General features: G+C 40.6%; 1 protein-coding gene across 3 annotated transcripts; it reads left to right on the forward strand.

Moving 5' to 3' along the window:
- The first annotated feature begins 1,765 nt into the window (after window positions 1–1,765).
- Window positions 1,766–26,130, forward strand: arhgef18a (rho/rac guanine nucleotide exchange factor (GEF) 18a). 3 transcript variants are annotated; one of them, XM_042226601.1, is made up of 20 exons: window positions 1,766–1,924; window positions 11,479–11,613; window positions 11,767–11,865; window positions 12,218–12,358; window positions 12,783–13,033; window positions 14,748–14,873; window positions 15,486–15,603; window positions 15,757–16,008; window positions 16,651–16,727; window positions 16,851–17,032; window positions 18,494–18,549; window positions 21,734–21,913; window positions 22,127–22,243; window positions 22,641–22,747; window positions 22,843–22,893; window positions 23,003–23,050; window positions 23,127–23,585; window positions 23,797–24,088; window positions 24,216–24,320; window positions 25,275–26,130. In XM_042226601.1, exons 3-20 carry the CDS (start codon window positions 11,790–11,792, stop codon window positions 25,421–25,423), a joined length of 2,787 nt encoding a protein of 928 aa, XP_042082535.1. In that variant the 5' UTR covers window positions 1,766–1,924; window positions 11,479–11,613; window positions 11,767–11,789; the 3' UTR covers window positions 25,424–26,130. The 3 variants fall into 3 exon arrangements, with proteins under 3 accessions (XP_042082535.1, XP_042082534.1, XP_042082536.1); XM_042226600.1 differs by having other exon boundaries at window positions 11,770–11,865; XM_042226602.1 differs by having other exon boundaries at window positions 11,770–11,865; window positions 15,760–16,008.
- Window positions 26,131–26,811: the final 681 nt, after the last annotated feature.

The raw sequence follows: 26,811 nt of genomic DNA on the forward strand, positions 1-26,811 counted from the left end.
AGATTGGTCACATGATCAAGTCCTTTATCATAAACGGAAATAATATACAGGTCTTCAGATGCAGGTTAACCTGCCAACACCACACCCTGATGTAAACACTTCCACAAAACATAATACAAAATACTAAATCCAGCTACAATACCACAGTTGCCTCTGAGTGTGGTACAATCTTCTTCTTCCAGCTGCTCCCTATACACACAGCAGATTATCTACCTCCACCTCATCTTGTCCCTAGCATCCTCCTCTGTTACACCAACCCTCTGAATGTTCTCCATCACTAGACCCATCTTCTCTGTGGTCTTCCTCTTTTCCTTCTTCCTGGGAGCTCCATCTACAACATCCTTTGTCTAATAAATTCACTATCCCTCCTCTGTCATGTACCTCTACATACCTCTTTGTCTCCAAACCGCTCAACCTGAGCCGCCTCTCTTATGTACTCATTATTAATCCCGACTATCGTGGTGACTCCCAATGAAAATCTCCAATTTTACCAACTCCAGTTTGGCATCCTGGTTCTCTGTCAGTGCCATCGTCTCCAAACCATAAATCATAGCAGGTCTCACTATCATCTCATAAACCTTAGTTTTACTTTTGCTGTTATCTCCACCATCTCCACCCAGCCTGCACTCTCTTGTACACGGTTTGTTGCTTTGGATGGTCAACCCCAAATTTAAACTTATCTGCCTTCACGATTTCTCCTCCTTGCAGCTTCACTGTTACTCCTGTCTCCTTCTCATTCACATATGTATTGTGTCTTGCTTCTACTGTCTTTCATTCTTCTCTCCAGAGAATATCTCCACCTTTCCAGGCTCTCGTCCACCTGCTCCCTACTCTCACCACAGATCACTCATCTGCAAACATCATAGGTAATTCCTAGGAGACTCCTGTCTGACCTCATCTGTCAGTCTGTCCATAACCACTGTAGCGCTTGCTTCCTCTATACTAATTCTTTGCACATCACTAACTTTCTTCCTTCTCTCCTCCTCTCTCTCTCTCATTTTTATCATTCATCAGCTTCTCGAAGTACTCCTTCCATCTTCTCAGCACACTCTCTTCACTCCTTAGTACATTTCCATCTCCATCCAATCATCCTAACCAGCTGCACATCCTTTCAGCTCGATCTCTGCCTTTTCTCCTTCCTTAGTGTCCAGGCTCACATTAAACTCATTATATGCCTTTTCCTTTGCCACCACCCCTGTCTACTCCCTTCATCTCATTTTGTCTTTGCTGAGCTCTTCCTTTGAAAACTTTACTGAATTTCCTTGTTCTACCACCAAATCTCCTTGTCCTCTGTCTTCTGTCCAAAATACCTTCTAGACACTGAGTGTAGTATAACTTCTGTTAGTATTAGCTTACCAAAAACGCACAGACACACACCCTCAAGACAGTTGCTTTAGCAAGCAAAATAAATTAAAGAAATGCTGTCTCATTTATGCTAGCTGAGCTCCTACCTGCAACACCTGATTGAACCTACACAAAGGACAAGTGCTTGTTTTTGCCAAAATAAAAGCATGTAACTATTCACAGCAGTTGTTTTTCACTAAAAATGGCTACCAGAGTTTCTTACTGGTAAGGTGAACTGCAGCAGATGCCAGCTGTCTGTATTAATTTAAGGATTGAGAGAAGAGGTAGTTGCTGTATGAAGATCAGGTATTATGAAGCAGCACATTCCCACAATGCTTAGAGGAGGAAGGAGGGTTTACACAAAGGAGGCTGGGATTTGTTTTAAAACACTCCCTCCCTCCCTCCCTCCCTCATCAGCTCCATTTTTTTTCCTTCTTATTTGTGCACTTGTTCCTTCGGAGACATCCTCTCTGTTGTTTTTAGCGGGCGCTGCTGACAGATAAGATTGATCTCGCTTACCTTTACCTGGAAATAACAGAAAACCTGTCTTCTCGTTCTTTCGGCATCATTTCAATAGCAGGTAAGATGAAACCGTTCTCGGAGTTAACTATTATTGTTTAGCATATGAGCATCAAGTGGATAGAAGTAGTTAACAAGCATGAAGGGATTGCGTTAGCAAGCTAAATTAGCTTACTAACCCCGTAAAACGCAACGCTGCGTCGCGAACACAGAAAGATTTAAGAAGACGTGAGCAGGAAAACTGACTCGACTTGACTGTCTTGAATTTGGTCGCTAAATTAGCATAACTTCAGCTCCGTATGCCAAGTAGTCATAAACTTTATAAACAAGGTTGGGATACGTGTTCAGTCACCTGTTGGCGCTCCCTTCTCTCTCGACTCTCTTGGCTTTACACCTGTTTCTGTTCCTTTCGGTGAAAGCAGATTCACTATGACAGGTTCTTCAATAACATACGCACTGAATTAAAGTTACCTTGTCATACCTCACATTCACATTAGAATGTAGTCGGAGTTTAGTTCGAGAGTTTATAATTATCATGTGTAACTATCCTATAAAATTAAGAGTATTCTCTGAACTTTCCTTTTGGGGTGTCAAGTCACTAGCTACGCAGTGACATTAATCCATAACCGTTAAAAACGTACAAAAATAGGGTTATTCCATACGCGGAGTGATATTCATATACAACGTCGAACCAATAAAACGCACAGGAATGGAACGTTTTTCCTTTGGCGGAGTGATACGTAGACCTCTGCCAGCTGTCGACCAAAATAACATAAAATAAAAATAAGTAAATTTTAATAAGAAATGTATCTGAAATGACTGAAATCCATAAATTTAATCATATACAACTGAAAAACCTCAAGTGTCAGCTAAATTACAATTGCTGATAAATCTTGGTGTCCGCTGAAATGTAGGCTAGTCATAAAAGTTTTTAAACCTTGGCTGATAAAAAAAGAAAACAAAAAAATACAGAGCATTAAGAAGCTAGTTGTATATGTAAGCATATAAGTTGTAACAGTAAAAATAAAAACAATGTATGTGTGGTTTTTAAATAATGCCTCTGAAAAATATTTCTGATAGACGTGTTTATGCAGGTCTGAAACCAGTAAAACTTTAGATGTAAGTTTGAACTAAGAATTTTAGACAAACCAAACATAATCAGAAAAGGAAAAATCTAAATCTGCTTAACAAAGCTTAACAGTTCTAGTTGGAAGTATAGACTGTATACGAAAGATGGAAGTAGCCATTGCAACGTCATTACACCATTTGTTTTGGTATTCGCAGCCTCAGGTCTAGCGTTTTATTGGCTACCATTTTGGGGTTTTTGAAGCCAGAAGTGGCCATATTTAGATCATATTAAGATCTGAAAGAGTTCAGGTGTAGTAGGAAAATTACAGAAGTGGCATATTAAGTTTATTATCTGAGTAAAATTGAAGCACTTGAAATTGGATTAAATGATAGAAGTCACAAATTTACCCGCAAGTTTAAGTTCACTGAAAGGTTAATCTTTCAAAGTTTTTGTGTACATAAAGCTTAGAGCTGAAGACAATTTTTGGTGATTTTAAAAGGGAAGATTTGAGAATTTGAAGGACTGGGCTGTAGTTACGTGCTGCAGATAATTAGTGGTAATAAAAGCCCAGAGAGGCAGACAGTAATCACTGACTTTTTAAGGGGCTTGTTCAGATTAAGTAGAACAAGATACAAAGCATTAAAATATGTTAAAAACACAACAGCCTTAATAAAAACAGAGTAGTTTGGGCCTGGAAGCAGGGTTCATACGTCATCACTTGACAACTGGATGGATGTCTGTGCAGGATGTGATTATTATTTATTTAGGTTTTAAAGAGGACGTGAAACATTAATCATATAAAGGCAAATTTAGATCATGGAGCCCTGCTCTTGAAGACTGACGTAGATGTAACACTGTCTGTGAAGCTGGATTTAAGAAATAAATACTCCAAGTTTAAGTTTTAAAAACATGTTTATCGCCATTTGTCAATATTGAACAACATCATGTGGTTGGTTGTGACTAATAGACTTAGTTTATGTTGGCTAACTAGTGACAGAATCTGTAACTCAGAGGAAAATAAGGACAATAAGACCATTTTTGATCTGCACCTGGCTGCAACAATGAGTTTTATGTTAAATAACCAAAGATATACTGTCCACTTTCACTCTGCATTGTTTGGCTAGCTGCACTCAAACTGAAAAATGCAGCTGTTAGCGGCCATGTTTGGGTTTGTAAAGCACTTTTCATGGTTGAATCAGAAGAAAAAATATCCTGGGTATGTTAACGTGCTTTTTAAGGGCTTTGTACCGTATCATTAATACATCTTTACGTGATATAAAGCTCACATCATCATGTGTTTATATATCCCAGTATGCACTGTAGGTAGGTGGATAGAGCCAAATATTGATATTATCAAATTAATATCGGCACGATAAGATCAATACTTTGTTTCTATCCTCTACCTTTAGTATGTAGTCCACTGAATTGTGTTAACATATTATTATTATTATTATTATTATTATTTAATGAAAATATATACCTCAAATTGTGGAAAGTAAAAAACTGATTTAGTTGTCATGAAAATGTTTTCAAAATTTGCAAACTGATGATTCATCTCATAAATCATGACACACTGCTCTCGCCTACATAAGCTGACTTTATAAGATATAAGTATTGGTATAGGCAGTACTAGCCATTGTATCAGATAACTGCCTAAATTTACAGTATTGCACAACAATGAAAAAAGCTCAGGCGTGTCTGATAGCAAGAGTTGTGTGTTGCCCTGCGATGACGTTTTAGTATCTAAAAAGGGAGCTACTTCAGCAATTTCCGATAAAGCACAGAACTTTGCAAAGTATGTAAGAAATCCACTCCTGATGAAGACTGGAAACAACAAACTTGTTTGGCAAAAACACACCGTACACTGAGGCTACAAAGGAGGCGATACTATCAGCTGGTGATGTGTGGCCTAAATGTAAACAAATGAATCTGCTGAGCATTACAAGCTGCATTCAGCTAGCTGCACTTCATAATGACAGGAAGTGCAAACAGTGGATGATGCGCTTACATGTTGGAAAAGCAGGGCTTTAAGCAGCTGGTTTAAAAGATAAAATAAAATAATAATCCAAGGAAGCGAATATTTTTTCAATCTTATTGTGTGACATCAAGCAGCACATTTTGTCATGTTTACAGCCGTATTCCAAAATGGAATAAATTAAATGGACCTTTGCTCAATATTTTATTGAATTACAGCATCAAGTCTTTTTGAGTGGGATGCTACAAGTTTTTTCCCCATTCTTTTTGGCAGAACCTCTAAAGGTCCATTTTCCAGAGATGTTCAGTCTGGGTCAAGTTTGGGCTCTGGCTGGGCGACCCGGGGGTATTTAGAGTGGTCCTGAAGCCACTCCTTACTGGTGCGCCTAACTTTTTTTCTTTGGTCCGCTAGCCGTAATGCTCCAACAATAAGGTACACTTTTGAGGAAATGAAAGGATTTTAAGTGCGCCTTATAGCCCGAAAAATACGGTACTGAAAAAGTTCTTGTGCTTAAAGTGTTTCACTGAGCTGAAATTTAAACTCAAAATATCTCAAGATATATAAAATAAAAAGAAAGTCAAAATTAAAAGTGCCTCAAAGGCTTCGAACTGAACATCTCAGTATCTGAACATCTTACCTTGGGCATGGACATCTGAGAGGTTCTGCCCTTGATTATCTCTGATTGGTTTAGACCAAGATATGGGCATAATGTGTGTCTGTTGTTGACCACACAGACATTCAGAGTTGCGGCTGGTCGTACCAACCTAGGATTTTTTTTGGCGGAACATTAGCACATTGGTGGAATGTGCAGGTGTCGCCGTGCACTATTGGATTATCTTGGGAATTCTCTACGTTATTTCCCCTCTCTGCGCATCTATGCAGAGATGCGCGTGACACACAAATCGATCGAACAGCAGCAGCACGGAGTCAGTGCTGCGATGCTTCAGCGGCGTGTTCAGCTACTCTAAGCAGCACCTTCATGATTGGTTTAGGCCACGATATGGGCATAATGTTGTCTGCTGTTGGCCACATAGACTTTCAGAGTTGCGGAGACTTTTTTATATACTGTTGGAAGAGGAACAGGTTTTCGTCAAGGACGTCTCTGTACGTTGCTACATTAATCTTTCTTTTGAAAAACATCCCCCCCCAACATGATGCTGCCACCACCATGCTTCACTGTAGAGATGGTATAGGCCAGGTGACGAGCACTGCCTGGTTTCCTCCACATGAATTGAAGGTCAAATTGAATTGACCTACTGTTGCATTGTAATGCTGCTGCTATTTCAGTAGGTTCACACCTAAAATTAGGTATTAGGTGAGTCATCAATGACAGTAGCTCATTGAAGAATAGAAAAGGCCTTTCATTTACTTACACTTATAAATGCTGTGAGCACTGAGAATGTTGAGTATTTTTGTTTCTATATCGTCAATCTTATCTTTATCACAGATTTTCTTGAAATATGATGGGATGATTAGCGGCTGTATTGCCCACCAGTCATTTGTACTACAGGTCCCACTACAGGCTCGAGATTTAGTGAAGGAAGGGCACCCGGAGTAAAGTCTATTCAATCAATTATAGTAATCCATCTGTTATAGAAAATAATGGAGCGGCTAAAAGGGCCTTTTGTTGACATTTAAGGGAGCTGCAGATGAGTGTTGGAAAGGCGTTAAAGCAGCATAATCGGTCTACTGTTTTTTATATTGTTTTACATAGGGCTGCTCAATTAATCGAATTTTAATCACGATTACGATCTGGGCTTTCAACGATCATTAAAAATGACTGAGTCGATTATTAGCCCCTCCCTCGTGCTTTACTCTCGTGCTGCTCCGTGTGGCAAATCGAGCGCACCTCTCTGTATTTTGAACACGTGTCACAACAATTAAGAGCAGCGGTCCCCAACCTTTTTTGCGCCACGGACCGGTTTATGCCTGACAATATTTTCATGGACCGGCCTTTAAGGTGTCGCGGAAAAATACAACAAAATAAAACTAGTACCGGTACTGGGAAAAAAGAAAATTTATTCATAACACACGTGAAAAGACCAAGGAAAACCGAGTAAACGATAACAAAATAACACTGAAAACCAATTTAAAAACCCTGAAAACCATACATTTCACACCTGAGCCTCAACTCTCGTGGCCTGGTACCAAACGACTCACGGACCGGTACCGGTCCGAGGCCCGGGGATAGGGAACCACTGATTAAGAGGATCCTAGGGAAGCTCGGAAAGCTAAGCAGAAGTTATTTGGAGAGGAGAGTGACTGCCGTTGGTTGAAAAGAGAGGTAAAAAAAACTTCAGTGGTGTGGAAACATTATGGGTTTGCGGAGTCAGACGTGGATCAAGTAGACACAGTGTGTAAACTTTGCTACAGTATCGTAGCTGCACCACAGAGCAACACTGCAAAGTTCACTAAACATAGATGTTTACATTTTTCATTTATTTTTTATATTGCAAACATTTGCACTGTTATCAGTATTTGCACACTATTTTATATTATTTTTTGACAATCTTTAAAGTCATTATTCAATACATTGTTATTGTTAAATAAATATCGTCAAATAATCGAGATCTCAATTTCAGTGAAAATAATCGTGATTATCATTTTTGCCATAATCGAGCAGCCCTAGTTTTACAGTATATTTAAGTATTAAAAATTGCACATAATATACTTTAAGGTTTCTAAGGTTTATTAATTAGTCTCACACACTTTAATGAATTCAGGTGAACCAATAGCAGCTTGAAATGGTGAGAAAATACAGTAAACGTCTGTAATCTTATAAATTCAGACCACAAATGGAGCTGAAGGCCTTGAGGTGGGTGTAACATTTAAAGGTGTAGCCGTGCTCTGGGTTATCCGGGACTCTAACTCCACGATGCAGACGCATGCTCTTGCTCCAGCCTCACATTGAGGACTCAGTAAAGGTCAGATTCACCTCTTCATACTGACGGAAACACATTGGCATGCGATTACAGCACACTGCAGTGGAGTTAAAAACACCCTGTTTCTAGTCAATAAGTAAACTGTGTGTCAAGGCTGCATGAGCAGGCACTGCAGTATTTCTCTCTCTGATCATATTTTCTACTGTAGTTATGTGTGAAATGTACGTTGTTTGGGTTTTATGAGGGCCAAGAGCAAATGGATCACTGGATTTGTGGCCTCTTCAGGCTCTGAGCTGTGGGTGGCCTTGCTGGGGCTGTCTTGCCAGGAGAAGTCCTCCTGTTGCTATGCTGCTGTAAGTCTGAGTAAAGCTACTCTTCAAACACATCATTCACCAGTATTTTCCCGTCTCTGTCCTCTGCAGAATACTCGGCAGACTTGCCAGTCTTGTTTTTTGTTTTTATTTCCTTGCAGAGAACGACCTGTATTTCACGCTGCTCTGCTCCCTCTCCGCCCCATGTGGGTGAATCATTTGAGGTGTGGCTTCTGCCTTCAACGAGCTGTTGAATGATACAGCCACTACATAGATAACCATATGCCATGCAGCTTAAAAGCTGGTTTTTAAAGAAAGTGCTGTAACATGATACAGTAAGGCATGATGCTGTCTTTGTATTCTCACTTTTGTTTATTTTGTAACCGTTTTGATTTATGTGGACATCATAAAAGATATCTCGCCCTTATCTGGTCTTGAGTAAATTGAGTAAATACAACTTCAGATGAACAACAACTGATTACATCTTATGTACATCCAATTTATTAATCAAAAAAATAAACAAATATGCAGATGCCGTGTGTGATTCAGTTGCTGGTAGAGCCACCTTCAGCAGCAGTAACCTGAAGTAATGGTATCAGCCTCTCACATCGCTGCAGAGGAATTTTGGCCCACTCCTCTTTATAATGTTGCTTCAGTTCATTGAGGTTTGCAGACATTCGTTTATGCACAGCTCTCTTAAAGTCCCACCACAGCATTTCAATAAGGTTGAGCTCTGGATTCTGAAAATAAAACCTAAGAATCAGTGTGACTGACTCTGTCAGTCATTCATGACCCACTTTCAGTCAGGCTTTAGCTGTTGGGCAGATGTCCTCACTCTTTGACACTAAAATACTTTGGTATACATCATGGTGCACTCAGTGACTGCAAGGTGCCCAAATCCTCAGCTCTCTACTGATGTGCTGTGTTTGGTTTTTTGTTTTTTTACAGCCAAACATCTCTGCTGTCCAAAGGACATCTGTTCAGATGGAGTTTTGCAAACCTCAGCTGTGCACTCACTCTCTTGGCATACCTGACAAACAAGCCAAGTGTATTCAGTTTTTTTTTTTTTTTTCCAATTACTCTGTCATGAACTTTTATGAACTTTAACATTTAACATGCTAACTGAGACTTCCAGAGTCTGAGAGAGAGCTCTTGGATTTTTTTGCGGTTTCTCTGAGCATTGCACTGTCTGACCTTAAGATTATTATTCACATTATTACATGTGAATAATCTTTTGCAGTACAGAAAGATGCAGTTCGATTGTTTGGAAATGTCCTTATAGCCTTTCCCAGATTGATGGGCAGCAGCAATTGGTTCTTTAAGATTGCTAGCAAAACATCTTTTTAGAGGTGCTAACACCTGCTTATTATCAATGAGTTGCTTTTTATTAGCAGACCTACGTCTCGCACTCTTAATTTCTGTGGAAGCAGTAACGGGTTACTGAGTTTTTCCACACAATGCTTCTGTATTTTGACTTTTTGTGAATTAAGTTCAATATGCCCCATTTTGTAGTTCATCCTAGCTTGTATTTCCAGATTATTTTTGTTAAATATACTTATCTCCTGATATATAAAATGTTAGAGACAGTCAAAGTAAATGGGTAGGTACACTGCCTTTAACTTCTAACTTGCTTGGCTCATGCTGTAGCTCTGTATCCTAAAGATCACTTCTGGTTCTACAAATAAATAACATGATGGCAGCCAAAAGAATAATGTTGAGGCTCCGAAACTGCTTCTTTGAAGAGTGTGCTGCAAGTATAAGTTTAGATTTCTTCTTGTTTTACCAAAGAAAAAAAAAAGACATAAGTTTGCAGGCGAGAGCTGTGTGTGTTTATGAGTTGTGTCATAGTAACGTGTGTGTGTGTGTGTGTGCTTTAGGTGTGTCTGGCTTTGAACAGCTGCTGCCTTTCCTCCTTAAACTGTGGGGTGAAATGATGAAGCTTTGAGCTTGGGTGTGGTGGGAAACCAGTAAAATACAGATCTTTGCTGCTAAAATTGTGACTGTTTTTGACGTTTACTCCCATCATCATTTTCTTCATTGCGTTGTTCATTCTTTTGTCAGACCTCCAGCAGGCTTTGCTGCTGCTGATTAAACACATGTAGGTGTGTGTGCAAAGACCAGTAGATTGTTGTTGCTGACACTTAAGCACCCATTAGCATGCGCACACTGCCAGCCAGCTGGCCCCCATATACTTTTTTTCCTCCTTTTGTTTCTGTGCACCAATTTAAGTGTTTTTTCTGTGTTGCACCCCCCTCCCTTCCCCCGCCCCTTGTCTCAGGGAAACGGTGACACGCTTAAGTTGGAAAACAAGCGAGGCAGAAGTGTTAGAAGCAGATGAGTCACTCGGGGTCACAGAAAAGAATATGATAAAAAGTCATTTGAGGGACGAGGAAAAGCTGAGTGTAAAAGGATGTGTCCGTAGTCATCTCCCTGCAGAGATGCAGATCTCTGAGTCAGGAGGAAAATGCTGAGCGAAATGACCCTTCAAAGAATAAAAGGAAATGTTGATCTGTGTTTGTGCAAGCAGCTGCTGTACCTGTGTTAATTGAATAAATGACATCACTTGTGCAGCTCCACTTGTCTTGCATAATTTTTTTCTTCTTTTAGTTAGCCTGAAAGCTGGTCTGACTTGAGCTGTGTTGTCACAGTTTGCTAAACCAGTTCCCTCTACACAAGACTAGATTAGTTTTGTAACCACTTGTCTGCCAATATTGTTCTTTTTCTTTGGTAGGAAGTCTTTTTGTGTAACTGTCTGAGGACAGAGAGATTTCAGAGCTGAATAATAAAGTTATATTTTACTTTATTTCCCCTAAAATGATAAACTTGTGTTTAAGTTTAAGTTGTGGCTTCACAGATGGCAATAAGCAATCACGCTGTGACCTTCAGCGGTATCATGTTGCCCTGACTACATAAAGTTTCTGTCTAAATTGATATTCTAGTAGTTTGCTTTAATCTCCAGTCACACAGACCTGGAGACCGGTTGATTGGCCGGTTGATTGAGGTTTAATTGCTGTTGCTACGTGAAATTACTGGCCGAGAATTACCACTACATCGAAAGCCTCCTTCCATTGGGTTATCTGCAATGAAGAATAGAGTGAATGGAGTAAATGAAGAATGTTTGCCTTCAGTTGCACACTTCTACTTTGAGGCAGCTCAGAGAGTAGTTGGCGACTGTTTGCAGACAGGAATGAAGTCTTCCAAACAAGTTGTGGGTAACAGCAGCAATCCGCTAGTGACAAAGCAGCAGCAGGGGGACATTTGCGATGTAGCAAATTTGCTAGAGATTCAGTGTTTTAACCACCTGACACTTTAGTCTGTTAGCAGTCCTCATCTTTCTGCTCATGTTTCTCACAGACTGTTTTTTGCTCTCTCACACAGCCCTGGGGAGAGTATTTCTCCCCCAGCCCACAATGGCCTTTCAGCCAACTTCCTCGGTCCACGCATGACTGCCCACCCCCCCACCCAAAAACACCAAAATCAACCCCTCTCTTCTTACAGCAACACAAGCCCCAGGTGTGTACGTCCCCAGGTTTAGTTTTACTCCTGATACAATAAATAGGCTGTTTTCTAGTGAAGAAACTCAAACCTAACCACACATGTGATGTTTGTGTTATTCTTTGTGACGTTGTTCCTTTGTGGGTTTTTTTTTTCTTTCTTTTCACTCAGTAGAAATTGACAAATTAGCACAGATGGAGGAGACCGATAGCTGGAGAGATCGGTTGAAGCTCTCGAGTGAGGACTTGACTGATCCCATCAACCTCGAAGGTCAGTCGGTCAAGCACGACCTGGAGCTGCTCACAGCTCCTCACTTCTGTCACAGTCGGAAAATAATGGTGGAAACTTCCTGGGTGAAAATACCTTTTATAGTCTTTGTTGTTCTTGTCCATAAATATATTTAACACAGTCCAGTGCTGCTTAGTTTTACTCACTTTTAATATTTTTGTATGCAGTTGTATATAAATAAGGAAAAGACCTAAATCTGTTGCTATATAAAGAAAAGTTATTAAAAGCAGATTCAAAAAAACCTGTGTAACCAGCAGTGAATCACTGACACGCACTCATATGACCACAAAGCACAAGCCTTGTTTCATGTAACGTGTGTGTGTGTGTCATCCAGACTCCCATTATACCCTGCTGCAACTCGAGCTTGAAGCCGATGCCCAGAATTTGGAGGCAGACTCCTGGAGTCTGACTGTGGACCAGAACTACCTAAAGAACCTGAGCAAAGACGAAATAAAAAGACAAGACATCATCTATGGTATGCTGAGCTATACTGAATCAAGTTGAGGCCTAAATGTTGAATGCTGTTTTGCTCTTTATGGGTATTTTTCTATAACCTGTCAAAATATATCCGCGCATAAATTCCTGTGTTTGTCAGCGTGTCAGAATTTTCTCATGTCAGTCACCCATTGAATTGAGAGCTCTTTCTAATGCCTATAATTATGATTACAACAGCGGTGGTGGATTCTCTCTTTACCTCATAGGACCTTTTGCTGAGACACACTTCTGCTGTGATAATAAGTACGATGACATTAGTAATTCTCTTGTCTGCCTTTGAACGCTGCTTTGACCTGCTGACCCTATCTTTTACGCTGCATTGGGGAAACATTTAGAGTCACAGTGGTTGGCGCTGAGAAAGAAGAATATTTTATCAAGAGATTTTCTCTTCATGTACTTCCTAGAATTGATCAAGACCGAGGTGCACCTCGTGCACACCTTAAAAATCCTTCTTGGGGTCTTCATGCACGAGCTGAGGCAGTCCCAGCTGATAGAAGAGGGTCGGCTGAAGAGGCTCTTCCTGGGCATCGAATCCCTACTCGTCATCCACGAGCACTTCCTCAAATGCCTCAAAATGTGCCGAAACCAGAGTCAGGAGGAAGGAAACCCGATTAACTACCAAATATCACAGATAACAGATGTCCTCATCTCTCAGGTAAGCTGGGAAAGCAGTGCGCCGTATCTGCTTACATGTTTATTATTTACTCATCCTGAGGGTAAAATGCTTTAAGAGTTTTTATGGTAACACAACGCAAAGCGATGCGTAAGGTCAGCTTCCACAAAATACTTTCAGGAATCTGGAAGCCATTTGTTAGAGGTCCAAATGGGGGAAAAAGGTCCTGAAATTGGAGAATAAACAGGTTGTTCAACATCCTGAAGGATCAGACTTTTCCTGATTGAAATTCCAATTCCAAAAATAAGCCTATCAGAGGAGTGGCTAAACCAACAGTCTGGTTCATTCTTGAAAAAGGAATGCACTGACCAGCTCAGCTACTGAAAAAGGCCCTAACAACCACAGACCACAGACAGACCTTGATAGTCACACTAGGAGTGATTATCAAGGTCTACAAACAAGAGAAGGCTTCATGAATGGAGGTAAAAAGGGATTATAACAAGGTAAAAACCACAAGAACAGGAAGGCCAGATTAGACTTTTACTTTAACGAGAGCGTGCACAGTTCTGAAATAGATTTTTTTTTATTTTTTTTTGGACAGATGACAGAAGCAGCAGGATGAATTGTGAAGCGCGCAGGGCTCTTCACTCTGCCCAGATTTAGCCCGATTATGCAAAACTGAATGGATGTTCACCCAATATTTTCTTAAGGCAAAGAAATAAGATATTCTTCAATGCGCAAATGAGTCAAATGAGTCTGACCTCAACCCAACAGGGCAGTTTTTCAGTGACTCAAGACAAAACTGAAGGCACAGACCCACAAACAAAGAGCAGTAAATACGTGCAGGAACGATGCAATGCCACTGACGTCATATTCCCACACACACTTTTTTTTTTTTCATGCTCCCCATTTATCAACACATTTCCTGAGTGAGAAATGAGAATCCACACAGTGCCACACTGTTATAGGCCCTCAAAGTAGTTTGGGAGTGGGTCAAAAATGCTCAAATGCTCATGTGGGATAAGTAATCTTCTTATATGCCTGATCTCAACTGGCTGTCATCAGTGTGGAGGACTAGCTGCTCTTCTCCCAAATGACAGAGCTCCTCACCCTGTCTTTAAATGAGGTGTCATTTAGAGGAAGCTCAGTTCTGCTGCTCATATTACTCAGTCTTATTCTTTAGGTCAATACCCAAAGGTGAGCCGGAGGTGAGAGCAGGTAGACCTGCTGTCCCTGGAGCCAGGCTCACTGACCTTGAGCTCACTGGCCTTAACCTGTAGAGCCCGTCTAAGTGCATCCCTCTGTGAGCTGAATTTGTTGTTGGGCAAATCCAGACACCTCTGATGATTTTTACAGTCATTGGTCAGCTGGGAAGCAAGAAGGAAAGCTCGGATCTGAATTTTTCTGTTTCATATTCATTTTTCACACAAGTAGAAATGTTAGTCTTCGTTCTCTAACCTCTGCTTCTGACACAGTGTATGGAAAACTTTTTCCAGTGTAACTCGATGCTAACACGGAGGGTTCATGTTTATTATAACGCCTACACCTGTTGTTGTTTTCTAGGTAAACTCACAGATCTGTGAAATCTTAACGCAAGTCAGCACATCAGCATATATCAATGTCCTTTTTAAAAAAAAAAAAATCTCTTATTTCCAGCATCCACACACCAGGAAAATGTTGTTGCGTGAATTCAGCACATCATGTTTAGTATTAACGCCTTCATATCCCTCCCCCCCCCCCCCGTGAATTATTTCAGTTTTCAGGTTCAAAAGGAGATCAGATGGTGGCTTATTACGGGATGTTTTGCGGCCATCACTTAGAAGCCGACCGCATCTACAAAGATCTGATCCAGAACAACAAGCGGCTGCAGGCCCTCGACAGAGTAAGAAATCCACACTCGCTGTTCGCATCAAGTCGAAATGATTTCCTTCAAATTTTAGCTGAAGAACAAGAGCAGGTCCGCTTTGTTGATCCTTAAATTTAGATCAAGTGTTTACAGTATCAGGTCACAGGAACCATTGTGTCAGCTGCGTTCTTTAATACAAATTACTAAGTACGAGTTTTCAGGTACTGCATTGGAACTTTGCTTTTTCAGGCTGTCTTTGAATTCAGCCCCTCTGCAGGTTGATCATTTTCATTCCTATCAAACGATGTGGCATAGATATCCAGTACGATTATTTATTTATTTATTTTTCTCATTGACATCTGATGTATTTTCAGCGTTTTTGACCAGTGTGTTTCTTTGTAACCACACAAAGCGGCATGTTTTTTTTTTTTCTTATTCTTCAACATGTTGTGTGTATCACTTTCTCTGTCTTGCTGTCTACTGTCAAACAGTGTTTGAGACTTTCTCTTTAAATGAATCATACAGGGCAGTCACACATCTGGTACTCTAATGTAATCTCTTGAACAAGCAAATACAGTAACAAATTTGATCAAGTTTCTAAAATGTATGAAACTTCTTTGTTTTTTATTTTATTTTTTTATAAATAAGAAAATAGGTCAGCTGCCTCTGGTGCGGAGGTTGGGAATCTCCGACTGCTTACTGTTGGTGACTCAGCGCATCACAAAGTATCCCGTGCTGGTGGAGCGACTCCTACAAAACATCGACGGTAAAATCTCAACAGCCACCTTAAAGAGACTTTCAGTGTTTAACTAAGCAACATGTCTACAAGCTGAAATTAGTGAAATCTGCTCACCTTGCTGGCTGCAGGGTTTTAAAAAGAAATAAAGGTGGTTGGATCGTTTATTTCTCGCTCTTACAGCAGACACGGACGACCACAGGTCTCTCAGCGAAGCCTTGGAGTGCATCAAAAACACCATCGCCCAGGTGAACGCTCAGGTCAAAGACTATGAGAAAGCCGCTCGTGTGAGAGAGATCGGTTATCGCCTGGATCCAAAATCTGTGGGGCGGCTGAACGGAGGCGAGGTCATCCGCAGGGAGGATCTGATTCAGGGCAACAGGAAGCTGGTGCATGAAGGCGCGGTCACCTGGAAGTCATCTGGTAAACAGAAAGGTGTGTGACGAGCTCTGATGACTGTGGACGTGCGTCTGTGTATGTCTGCGTTTTACTAAATATCCAAAGTAAACAGTGACTGACGGTCCGGTCAGTTTTCCTGAGTCCCGACCTGAAAAGGATAAAAGTTCTCAATGAAAATGTTGGTTTTCAATGTTGATTTGTTGCGATAAATTCTTCATTTTTATTTTTCTTAGTTATACATTTATATGTTATAAATTTCTGTTTTATATTTTGTAGACTGTGCAGAGAGACAATAGTTTAAGACATTTTGATCTTTGAGCTGAGCTGCTGAGCTTGTAATATGAGATCACAAACCAGCAGGTCTCATGTTAAACAAGCCTGAAACCTGAGCTTTTGGCTTTTTTTCCTCATTTTTATTCTTTCTGCTTCTCTTCTCAGACGGTAAACTGAGGTGAGCGTGTGTGTACTCTGGTGTGATTTTAATGAAACTTTGAGGATTGAGTGCTCAGTGGATTACCACTTTGACTTCTCAGTGCGGCTTTTGTCAAAATCCGAAACAATCCGACAACCGGCAAAACTACTTTTTTGTCATTAAGCGATGATGAGCAGTCCTGTTGAGTCACAGCATTAAGTGCTTGTGTTGTTTTGATGCTGAGCAGCTTTAATCTCCCCCTGCAGACGTCCATGCTGTGCTGCTGTCAGATGTGCTGCTCCTCTTACAAGAGAAAGACCAGAAGTTCGTATTTGCTGCTGTTGTGAGTTCTTCTCAAACGTTAACGGCTGACACCGTTTACACACCATTTACTGTATCATTTATACATAAAAGGTTTCACTGCATTTAATAATAAGATCAGTGTTTATGATTGCGCCTCATGCAGGATAACAAACCTCCAGTCATCTCCCTTGAAAGACTGATAGTCAGAGAAGTGGCCATGGAGGAGAAGGCTATTTTCCTCATTTGTGCACGAACCGTCGGCTTGCCGGAGATGTATGAGATCCACATGGGCTCTCGAGAGGAGCGCATCACGTGGGAGGCCATCATACGAGAAGCGTTGGAACGGTAAGCCGAGTGCTTCTAGGAAAAACGTTCAAACGATGGACGTAGTTTCTGGAAAAAGGAAGCCAGTGCAGTCTTTGGTATGAGGTCATCTCACTAAAATGACCATAGTGTAGTATCAATAGTTCTCTATGTACCCCAGGTCCTCCTTGATGGGTGGACCAGTCTGAACTAAAGTTTGCATCATCAAACGTACAGCAAAAACATTTATTATAAATTTTGATTTTATCATCTGCCTGCGAATGCACCGTTGCGTTCTCTGTTTGCTTCTGTTCACATGTGTCGCATTCAACATATGTCACCATGTGTAAATGTGTAACCAAATTTAGTCTCTGGGACTGAGTTTTGCTCGAGTCACCTCTAAATATTAGAATGAAGATTTAGAAAAATTGTTGCAGGCTCAGTATCAATGTGTTCAATTAAAGATCAATTCTACTTTTATTGGCGTCACACAGGGAAGCTTATCCAGGGGAAGCTCATTGGCTAATGATTAGTGTTGGGATTAAATAATTTGCAGTGCCTTAATAATGCTATGCTTTTTATTAATAAGTGTTATAAAGTTGTATAGTATAGTATTAAATGGACACAGCCCTGAAAAATAAAAGCATTAGACCATGTGTCCTTGGGGATTCACCCTTCGCTCCACCCATCGATCCTTTCTGGCTTCCTTCCAGTTAGCAAGTTAGTCAGTATAAATGTTACATTTCATTCAGAATTTGGTAACATCACTGATTAAATAGCCTCCTAAGGGAGATGTTTTGGGCGGGTCCTTCCAGGAGATCAGGATGGAATCATTGCTGGAGACAGTGATTCAGTTTAATTCACTTTTATTTATATATAGCTCCAAATTACTACTGTCACCTCAAGGCGCTTTATAGCGTGAATACCCTACAGTAATACACAGAACACCCCAACAATCACACAATCCCCTTTGAGATGGCTCTTGGCGGCTGTGGGAAGAAAAGAAACCCTAACAGGAAGAAACCTCCAGTTTCTCCAGGTAGAAGTTGATCTCTGTTTAGACTGACCCTGACCAGGATAAGGTATAGATGGATTTTATTTGATGCATTTTATTTCTAAATAAAACAAATTCCTTTTCTTAAATCATGGTGAGTGAAAGCCTTCCTATTAAATTAAAAACAAGTCAATTATTTAAATTGTTTTTAAATCTGGCCATTGGTTAACATCTCCCTGATCAAAGTGTGGTGTCTCTTTACTAAAGACTTGAACGTTAAAGCATTAAAGCAGCCAACAGCCAGCTTTTGTTGTCTTTGTGAGATCATACCCATTTATTTCTTAGTGTTTATATTTATTTTACAGATTATTTCTTATTGACACTTGTGCATGTGTTAAAGTGGCACGCTTCACGTCATATTCTCGTCCCTGTACAAATAAAAATGTATAAATTCTAATTAAAAATGATACATAAAAGTGGATACTGAGTAGGTTGTCTGTGTTTTTCAGTCATCAGCAAGAGGTGCAGTACAATGAAATGATCACTACTCTGCAAAGGTTTCAAGGTAAGACGGCCGAGAACATCGGCCACTTTTGTGCTCGGCAAATCCTCCGGTGTGACATTTTTGCAGTAATTAATTTGAGGGAAACGTGATCTGATTTTACTACATACATCTTCATAAAGGAAAGGGATTTAAAGGATTTAAAAATTGCATTTTTGGAAATTGTTCTGGAGATTTGCCAGTTTTTAACTGATTTTGGGTTTGTGCTCACCCACCTTCTTTACTTAAGATTTTATTTTATTTTTTTAAATGCATTTTCAACCTGTCCCAGCCGGAAGATCAAAGAGTGTGGAAAACGACCTTCTTCCTTTCTCTTCTTGTTATAATGTTAGGTGTACAAAGCGAGAGTCACTGTGTGCTAAGCAGTGTTGGGCAAGTTACTTCTTCAAAAAAGTAACTGAGTTACAATATTCTAAAAGTAATTAATTACTTGAAAAGTAACTATTGCGTTACTTTAAAAAAAAAAAAAAAAGAAAAAAAAACATTTAACCCTCTGGGTATAATTGACCATTTTTAACTACTTTTCATGTTTCCTCTACATTTCACCTTTAAAATCGATTTACTTTGCCGTGTTTGGTATCATTGTTTTCAGCACAACCTCACGTGTCTGAATTTACAGTTATGTTTTCATTTTGACATACTGTATTAACACAATTGATCTAAAATCAGACAAAAAACATAAAATCGGAGTAGAAAAAGTTATATTTTTTTTACTGTAACAACCACAAACATGTTTAATGAATCATATTTCATAACTTTAAATGCAAATATAAATTGTCAATTTTAAAGTTAAAGTTTTGCAAATAAAGTTATTTGCATCCATTTACCTTTTACCTCGATTTTTTTAAATAACCATTTCAAACCATTTCATTTATCTCCAATCTACCATTCCTCTCAAAAATTCTTGAAAAAATAGTTGCTTCACAAGTCCATCTACACCTCACTGATAATAACCTTTACGAATAGTTCCAGTCTGGCTTCCGTCCTCTGCATAGCACCGAAACTGCTCTTATAAAAATAACAAACGACCTTCTTATGGCAGCTGATTCTGGTCTCCTCTCCATCCTTATTCTCCTTGATCTGAGTGCAGCCTTTGACACCATCTCCCATCCCATTCTTCTTAGCAGATTAGCTTCTATTGGTCTCTCTCATACTCCATTAGCCTGGTTTAAATCATACCTGTCTGACCGCACTCAGTTCATTCAATTAAAATCCTTCACTTCTCAGCCTTCTCCTCTATCTACTGGGGTGCCCCAGGGATCTGTCCTCGGGCCCCTTCTTTTCATCATTTACCTTCTTCCACTCTGACATATTTTTCGTAAATATAATATTCAGTTCCACTGCTATGCCGATGACACCCAGCTTTACCTCTCTACCAAACCCGATTCTACTCTTCCTCCACCCTCCCTTATCCTCTGCTTAGCTGAACTCAATTCCTGGTTCTCCTCCAACTTCCTTAAACTCAACAGCAATAAATCAGAACTTCTCCTGGTCGGCACTAAACGACTGCTATCCAGAATTAACAATTTCTCTCTCACCATCAATAATTCGCTGGTCCCTATCTCTCCCTCTGTGAAAAGCTTGGGTGTCATTCTTGATAGCACATTATCCTTTAATTCACATATCAATAATGTCACACGTGCAGCATATTTCCAACTCCGTAATATCAATCGCCTCCGCCCTTTCCTCACTCCTCATGCCACTGCCATTCTCGTCCATAATCTTGTTATCTCTCGAATTGACTACTGTAACTCACTATTATTTGGCCTTACACAAAAATCTATTAACAAGCTCCAACGTGTCCAGAACTCTGCTGCCCGTATTATTACTAGGACTTCCTCTACCCACCACATCTCCCCAATCCTGAAGCAGCTTCACTGGCTCCCGGTTAAATTTCGCATCCATTTTAAAATAATCCTCTATACATTTAAGGCTATTCATTCTCTCTCTCCACCATACCTCTCCGATTTAGTACAGATGAACTTCCCATCCCGGTGCCTCAGATCTTCATCTTCTCTTTCTCTCTCTGTTCCTTCCGCTCGTCTGATTACAATGGGGGGGCAGGGCTTTTAGTTCCTGACCTCAGAAATATTAGTTCATTCCCTCTTTTTAAGTCCACCCTCAAAACTCATCTGTTTAAAATTGCTTATGTTTAAACCTCTGTATGCTCTAACTTTTATCTGTTATTCTTATTATTGTGTATATTTCCAGTTTTGTGTTTTTATCTGTTGTACAGTGTCCTTGGGTGCTTTGAAAGGCGCTATTTTTAAATAAAATGTATTATTATTATTATTATTATATATTTACAGAACAATCAGCTGTTCTGCATTCAATAAGATGCCACACAAATTATTTGTGCCACTCCAAAAAAATTATTTCTGTCCACTATAAAGGAGAACATCACAGCCTGATACCTGCAGGTCTGACAGCAGCAGGTGTATCACTCCTGTTTCTACCTGGAGACAGCAGTCGCCTCATTGTTCTGACACACAACACAAAACTATCCACAACACTACACACTAACTACACAAGACAACACATTAACTACACACTCCAAACACGCTAAACGTCACAAATCTCTCACATCTCAAAACTCGCTCTCTCTTTTTCTGCTCTCTCTCTCTCTCTCTCCTAAAACTTCCCGTTTGTTTGTGTGTGTGTGTGTGTGTGTGTGGGGGGGGGTGTTTTTTTTTTTTTTTTTTCATAAGCAGAGAGTGCTTGCTTTGTCTTTAAGTGGTCATGTGATTGGCTTACCACGAATACTTTATTCTTCCTCAGTCAAACAGCAGCACTCATGCGATCGTTTTGCCCCCTTAGCTCCAGGTGTGTGCTAGACAGTGATCGTGATTACCGTCGCGGGAGCGCCGCAGCTGCTTAAAGCTGTAGCGTCCAGATTACTTACGTAGGCAGCTACTTCCGTGCAACTGATATAAGATGCGGTAAGCTGAACACAGCTTCAACCGTCTGTTTGTTGAAAAATAGTAACGGACCGCTTTTCTTGTTAGTAACTGTAACGGCGTTGTAACGATAGGAATAGTAATTAGATTACTCGTTACTGGAAAAAAGTAACGCCGTTATTCCCATCGCTGGTGCTAAGTCTATTTTTCTCTGAATAAAAGGTTTCCACTGATTTATTTATTTTCATGGCGCAAAAAAAGTGCTTTTGTTGTGTTCTGCTGCTCTTTAGTTCATCTTAAGGAGAGGGACGACCGCATAAAGGAAAGTCTGACAGAGAAGCAGCAGCTCTTTGCTGCTCTCTATAAACATGTGACTGGGCAGGAAACCCCCTGTGATGGACTGCATCTCGTAGGAATCGCCAACGAGCTCCAGCAGCGGGAGATGCTGCTGAACACAGCCATCGACGAAGGTGAGGGAGCGACTGAGATGGAGGTGGACTCAGTTTTGTTGTAGTTTCCGGTTGTTTTGTGTGATGTTGCTGGAAAACAGCCGCGTTTTTAAGGTAGAAGACGTATGCTGAAGGAAAAGTGAAATTCACGTCTCACACTGTTGAATCATGAGTCAGCAGTGATCTTATCTTTTAAGGAAGAGATTAAAGAATTGTTTCTTTTTCTTTTGTCAGTGGAAATCCTGCAGAACCTGCTTGCCTTGAAGACAAGCAACACAAACGCTCCCGTGGATGAGAGTAACGCACGGGGAGGAGTGGCAGATAGTAAATCTGCAGCTAGCACTTGGAAATGTAAGACTGATGTGCTGTCCTGCTTTGTGTGTGGCTCTTATAGGACACATGTATACTAAAGTAACACAGCTAATGCAGAATCAAAGCTGTGACATGTTTAACTTGTGGTGACATCAGTGAATGGAAAGCTGCCTTGTAATTTTCTCAGTTACCTGATGGAGGTATCGGTGAAAGTGTGTGGTGCCCTCTTTAATCTGTCGGCTCCCTGCTACATAGTTTTTGATTGTACCGATTAGAGCTGATGTGAGCATGACACAACTGGTCTCACATCCAAGAGATCGGCAATACGCTTCTTTCAAACGTACCACAACCACTACCCATGATCTGCTAAAAACAAAGACATCCAAAACCTGCAGTGACATCGAATATGAATGATGAGAGGATTTGTTTTTCTCAGATGGCGAAGAAGCTGATGACCTTGAAAATTTCAGTCCCCCGACTATGAGCCACAGCTTTAGTGACCAGCTGCAGCAGCACCACTCCTCCGAAGGCCCAGAACAGTCTGTGAGTGATGTGAGACGATGTGAGAACCTGACGTCCATCCTGTGGTGAAACATGAACATTTACACCGTTTGTGCTTTTTCTTTTTTTGCGTCCAGGCTGATGAAGAACTCCACGATGCCTCGCTGCTACATTTAACCGAGGCTGAGGTCAAAATCTCATATCTATCGTCTTAGTTACTGCAATCGTTTCCTCTGTTTTATTCATGAATAAATGTTACTTTTTTGCCTCCCCCCCCCCCTTTTTTTCTCTTTACAGGTTTATGACAGGGTGATAATGCTCGGGCAGATGCTCTATAGCTTAAAAGTAAAGCAGCTTATCTTAAATTCAGATGTTTCTCTGTTTGGTATCAGCCGGCTAAATTAAACTTTCCATCGTGCAGGCAATCGTTGCTCAACAGGACAGCCAGAACGCGCTGCAGCACGCTTTCCAGTCGCAGAACCAGCGGGCTGCTACCTTCAGCAACGCTTTGTATGAGTACGAGAAGCAGCGCAGCTTGGAAAAGCAGAGGGAGGAACTCAACAGCTTGAGCAAGCAGCAGGCGCAGCTTCGAGAGGAGCAGCAGCACTGGGAGAAGGAGAAGGAGCGGCTCAGGCGCCAGATGGAGGTTCAGGAGGCTCAGCTGAAGCAGAAGGAGGAGGAGTGCAGGAAGTTTGAGGAGAAGCTCGGCGAGGAGAAGACCGAACTCGACGTGCTGAAAAAAGAATACCAGCAGGACCTGGAGAGACTGAGGGAGACCACAAGATCACTGGAAAAAGAAAAGGAGCGGCTGGAACAAGACAAGGAGCGCTTAGATAAATTTAAGAAGAAGTTCATGCCAAGCTACGACGATCCCACACAGGTGAGGAATGGGATTGAAATTAGATGAATGCAACATTTATCACCATTAACGGTGTGATTGTGTATTCATGTGGCCATTTTTTTGTGTCCACTGAGCTAAACAAAAGGAAATACAATCTCCAAGTACGATCTAGTGAGGAAACATTACACCAAGGCAAATTCAAATGTGAAAGAAAATTTAAATTGCGTATTTATTTTTTTTCCCTCCGAAGTGTTTGATGTACTCGTCATTCAGGGGAAGCACAGTGAACGGAGGCACTCTGACCTCAACGCTACAACTCTACACAAAACCGTTCGATTCTCTGGAAATCCCCCCAAAAGTTCCACCGCGCAGGGAGAGCATCTGCATACACCCGGCCAAACCCAGTCTGCTCCCCAACCTGGTCAGCACCACCAACCAGGCGCTCAAACCTGTACCCGTGCAGCAGAAGATCCCCACAAAACTGGCCAAGGAGAAGGACAAAGTCTCCAAGAAGAAAACCCACAAGAGGGCCCAGAGCGCAGGTCAGGAAATAGGTTAACGTTTAAAACCTGAAGTTTGAAAAATATTTATCAACACTTAATCTGAAGCCAGCTGTTACACCACATGGCTGTGAACTGAAACCATTTCTCACTGTGTTTCTAATTCCAGCCTCTATAGACCTGAGCGAGGTGGCGCCCATCCAGGTGACGGTGAAAGAAGGAGGAAGTCTGAGGTTCCAGAGAAAAACCAGTCCTCAAAGGATCATAAATACAGGTACGACCGGAGAAAAATGTAAAAAAAAATGTTTTTACTTGGTTGGCTAAGAAATAAGTAAAATAGATCTCAGTATGTGCTAAACGTGCACAGTCATGGCTGGGAAAAGCTGCAGGAGACACAATGAGCAAATCAGACTCGAATCCCAGAGAGTATAAACAAGTTTTAAGTTTAGATTTAAAAGACTGGATGGAGGGAGCAGATTTGACTTTTCAGTATTTCACTTGTCAATATTTTTTTAACTAGAATTATGGTGACTGTGTGCACTGAACTTGTGAACTCGTTGCCTTTGAAATGTGACTGAGACCAGGTCTACAACCGCTAGCAGTCAGTTGCCATCTTCCAAGCAACTTTTTTTTTTGTGTTAACACGGCAGTAAAATTGCAATAAGACAGGACACATGTTCATTTTGTGTGTGTGTGCTCAGTTTGGCAGTTACTCCTGTAACTTCTGTAATCTGGTTGTGATGCGAATAACTGTGAAGAATCAGCCATCCACATCACATTAAGTAGTTGTATTCAGAGTCCAGCCAAAAGCGCAAAACTTCCTCCACAAATAGTGATGTAGTTCCTGCAGGACAGCAGTTTACCTGCAATATGATGTGGGCCACCTTGCATTTATACAGAAATGGATCCAGAGTAAAAGCAACGAGTGGCAACGCCCGTGATCGTATTTGTAGTGTTCATCCTTAGTTCACGAATGACTGAGCAGCACCCTCTTGTGGAGAGTTTGTACCTTTTCAGTTTGGTGGCACAGAACGGACGTGACTGAGGTCCTAATAATGAGATCCTGCTCTCATGTCTCATAAACAGGAGGGACATAAAATTAGAAATGTGGTCATTGCAGTGGGTTGCACTGCTACACCTGTACAAACTGCTCCCTCAGTGATAAACACCACTGAATTTGAGCTTTTATTTCCCTGGAGTGCTGGATTTGTCTTCTTTCTTCCTTCAGATACTTTCAGTCCTCCAGCATTTGTCCAGAACGTGAAGACGCCTCAGAACCTCAACAGACGGAGGAGCAGCGACACTACTCCACCAGCTCCACCTCCTTTCCCCAAGGACATTGCCAAACAGAAAAAAGAGAAGGAAATCTTTCTTTAACCCTAAACTTCAGACCATCGGGCGAGTCTGGAATTATAGACGGAGCTGTGAGAAGACTTCAGGATGACCGTGTGTGTGTAAAGTAAAGAAATAATTGTAAACAAAGCAGATGTTTGATGAATGTATACACCGTCCTGCTAGAGCATGTTGAAAGAGTGAAGACGTTTGGCCATGTTTGTACATTTGAGAAAGATCTTATTTTGTATTTTTATGGCCAAAAAAAGGTGGTTTGGTTTTTTTTTTTAGTCATTTTTGTTTTAAAGTACGATCTGTAGCCACGTAGCACTCGTGTCTTAAGCTCTTGCTTTTATATAGTCAACGATGGTGTGTGAGTAAGTGAGCAGTACATCTGACAGATTTGCCTATTTAAAACTGAACTGTAAAGCATTTTATTTTACTTTTGTTTGAGTGAATCAGATATCAATGATTTTAAAAAAAATTTTTTTTTTTTTTTTAACCTGCTGAGCATGTGTACAAATTAAAAGTGTGTGTGGAAGTAGTGTGAGCGCATCGTTAAATGAACATGAACAAAGGCTCAGCAGATTGCATCCACAACACTTACAACTCTTAAACTGTTAAAATAATGTTCTGGGGATGTGAAATATTTAACCTCATGTGCCTAATTTTCTCTGGTAGAAACACTCTCGCTCCTCTTTGTTCCATGTAAAATATTTGACATGTCGTGGAATAAAAGCAGGCTGATTTTACAGTTGTGTAAATTTTTTGTTGTTGTTTGTTTAATGACTTTTGCTGAGGGTTGAGCCTCTGAAAATAAAACTAGATGTGAAAATCATTTTAGGCAGGTGGAAGTTATAATTACTTCACTTTTTACTTGGGTAAAGAGTACAAAGAACACAAACACTCATCACACAATCCACTACGAGCAAGCAATGGGTGATGGTGGGGAGGAAGAACTGCTTTCTAACAGGAAGATGCCTAAAAATTATCTTAAAATTCAGTTTTTTTCTTTGGTAATTTTAAGTTAAAATGTGGACTTTTTTCAGCGAGGGAGAAAAGCTAAAACGACCAAGGATCAGTAAAAGTTAATTGAGGATTATTTTGAACAGCAAAGCACGAGTTAGACTCCAAGAATAAAAGTTATCTTTGGGGTGCAAGATGAGGTGATTTAAAAACACCAACCTGGCTCCAGAGTTTGAGGGTGCTATTAAAATATATAGCAGCACATACGTCACTAAAGGGCCTTTTGCAAAACCACTAACAGTGTGCTGGTTGATCAGATAAGTGACCCAGAGTAAATGGACACTCTCCATCCTCCACTGATGAGGTGACAGAGGCTCTTTGTGCTTGCTGTTCATCTCTGCAGGGACTTCTCACAGCTGGAAGGCCACGAAGAAAAGACTCATTCAGAATCTGGAAGGAAATGTGAA

This window comes from Haplochromis burtoni, unplaced genomic scaffold (assembly GCF_018398535.1).
Source record: "Haplochromis burtoni strain Fernald_Lab_line unplaced genomic scaffold, NCSU_Asbu1 Contig_219, whole genome shotgun sequence".
In the NCBI taxonomy this organism is placed as follows: Eukaryota; Metazoa; Chordata; class Actinopteri; order Cichliformes; family Cichlidae; genus Haplochromis; species Haplochromis burtoni.

Coding starts and splice junctions, on each gene's coding strand:
- arhgef18a (XM_042226601.1), top strand. CDS start 11,790: ATGGAGGAGACCGATAGCTGGAGAGATCGGTTGAAGCTCTCGAGTGAG. Junction 11,866..12,217: donor TGATCCCATCAACCTCGAAG/GTCAGTCGGTCA, acceptor TGTGTCATCCAG/ACTCCCATTATACCCTGCTG. Junction 17,033..18,493: donor ATACGAGAAGCGTTGGAACG/GTAAGCCGAGTG, acceptor TGTGTTTTTCAG/TCATCAGCAAGAGGTGCAGT.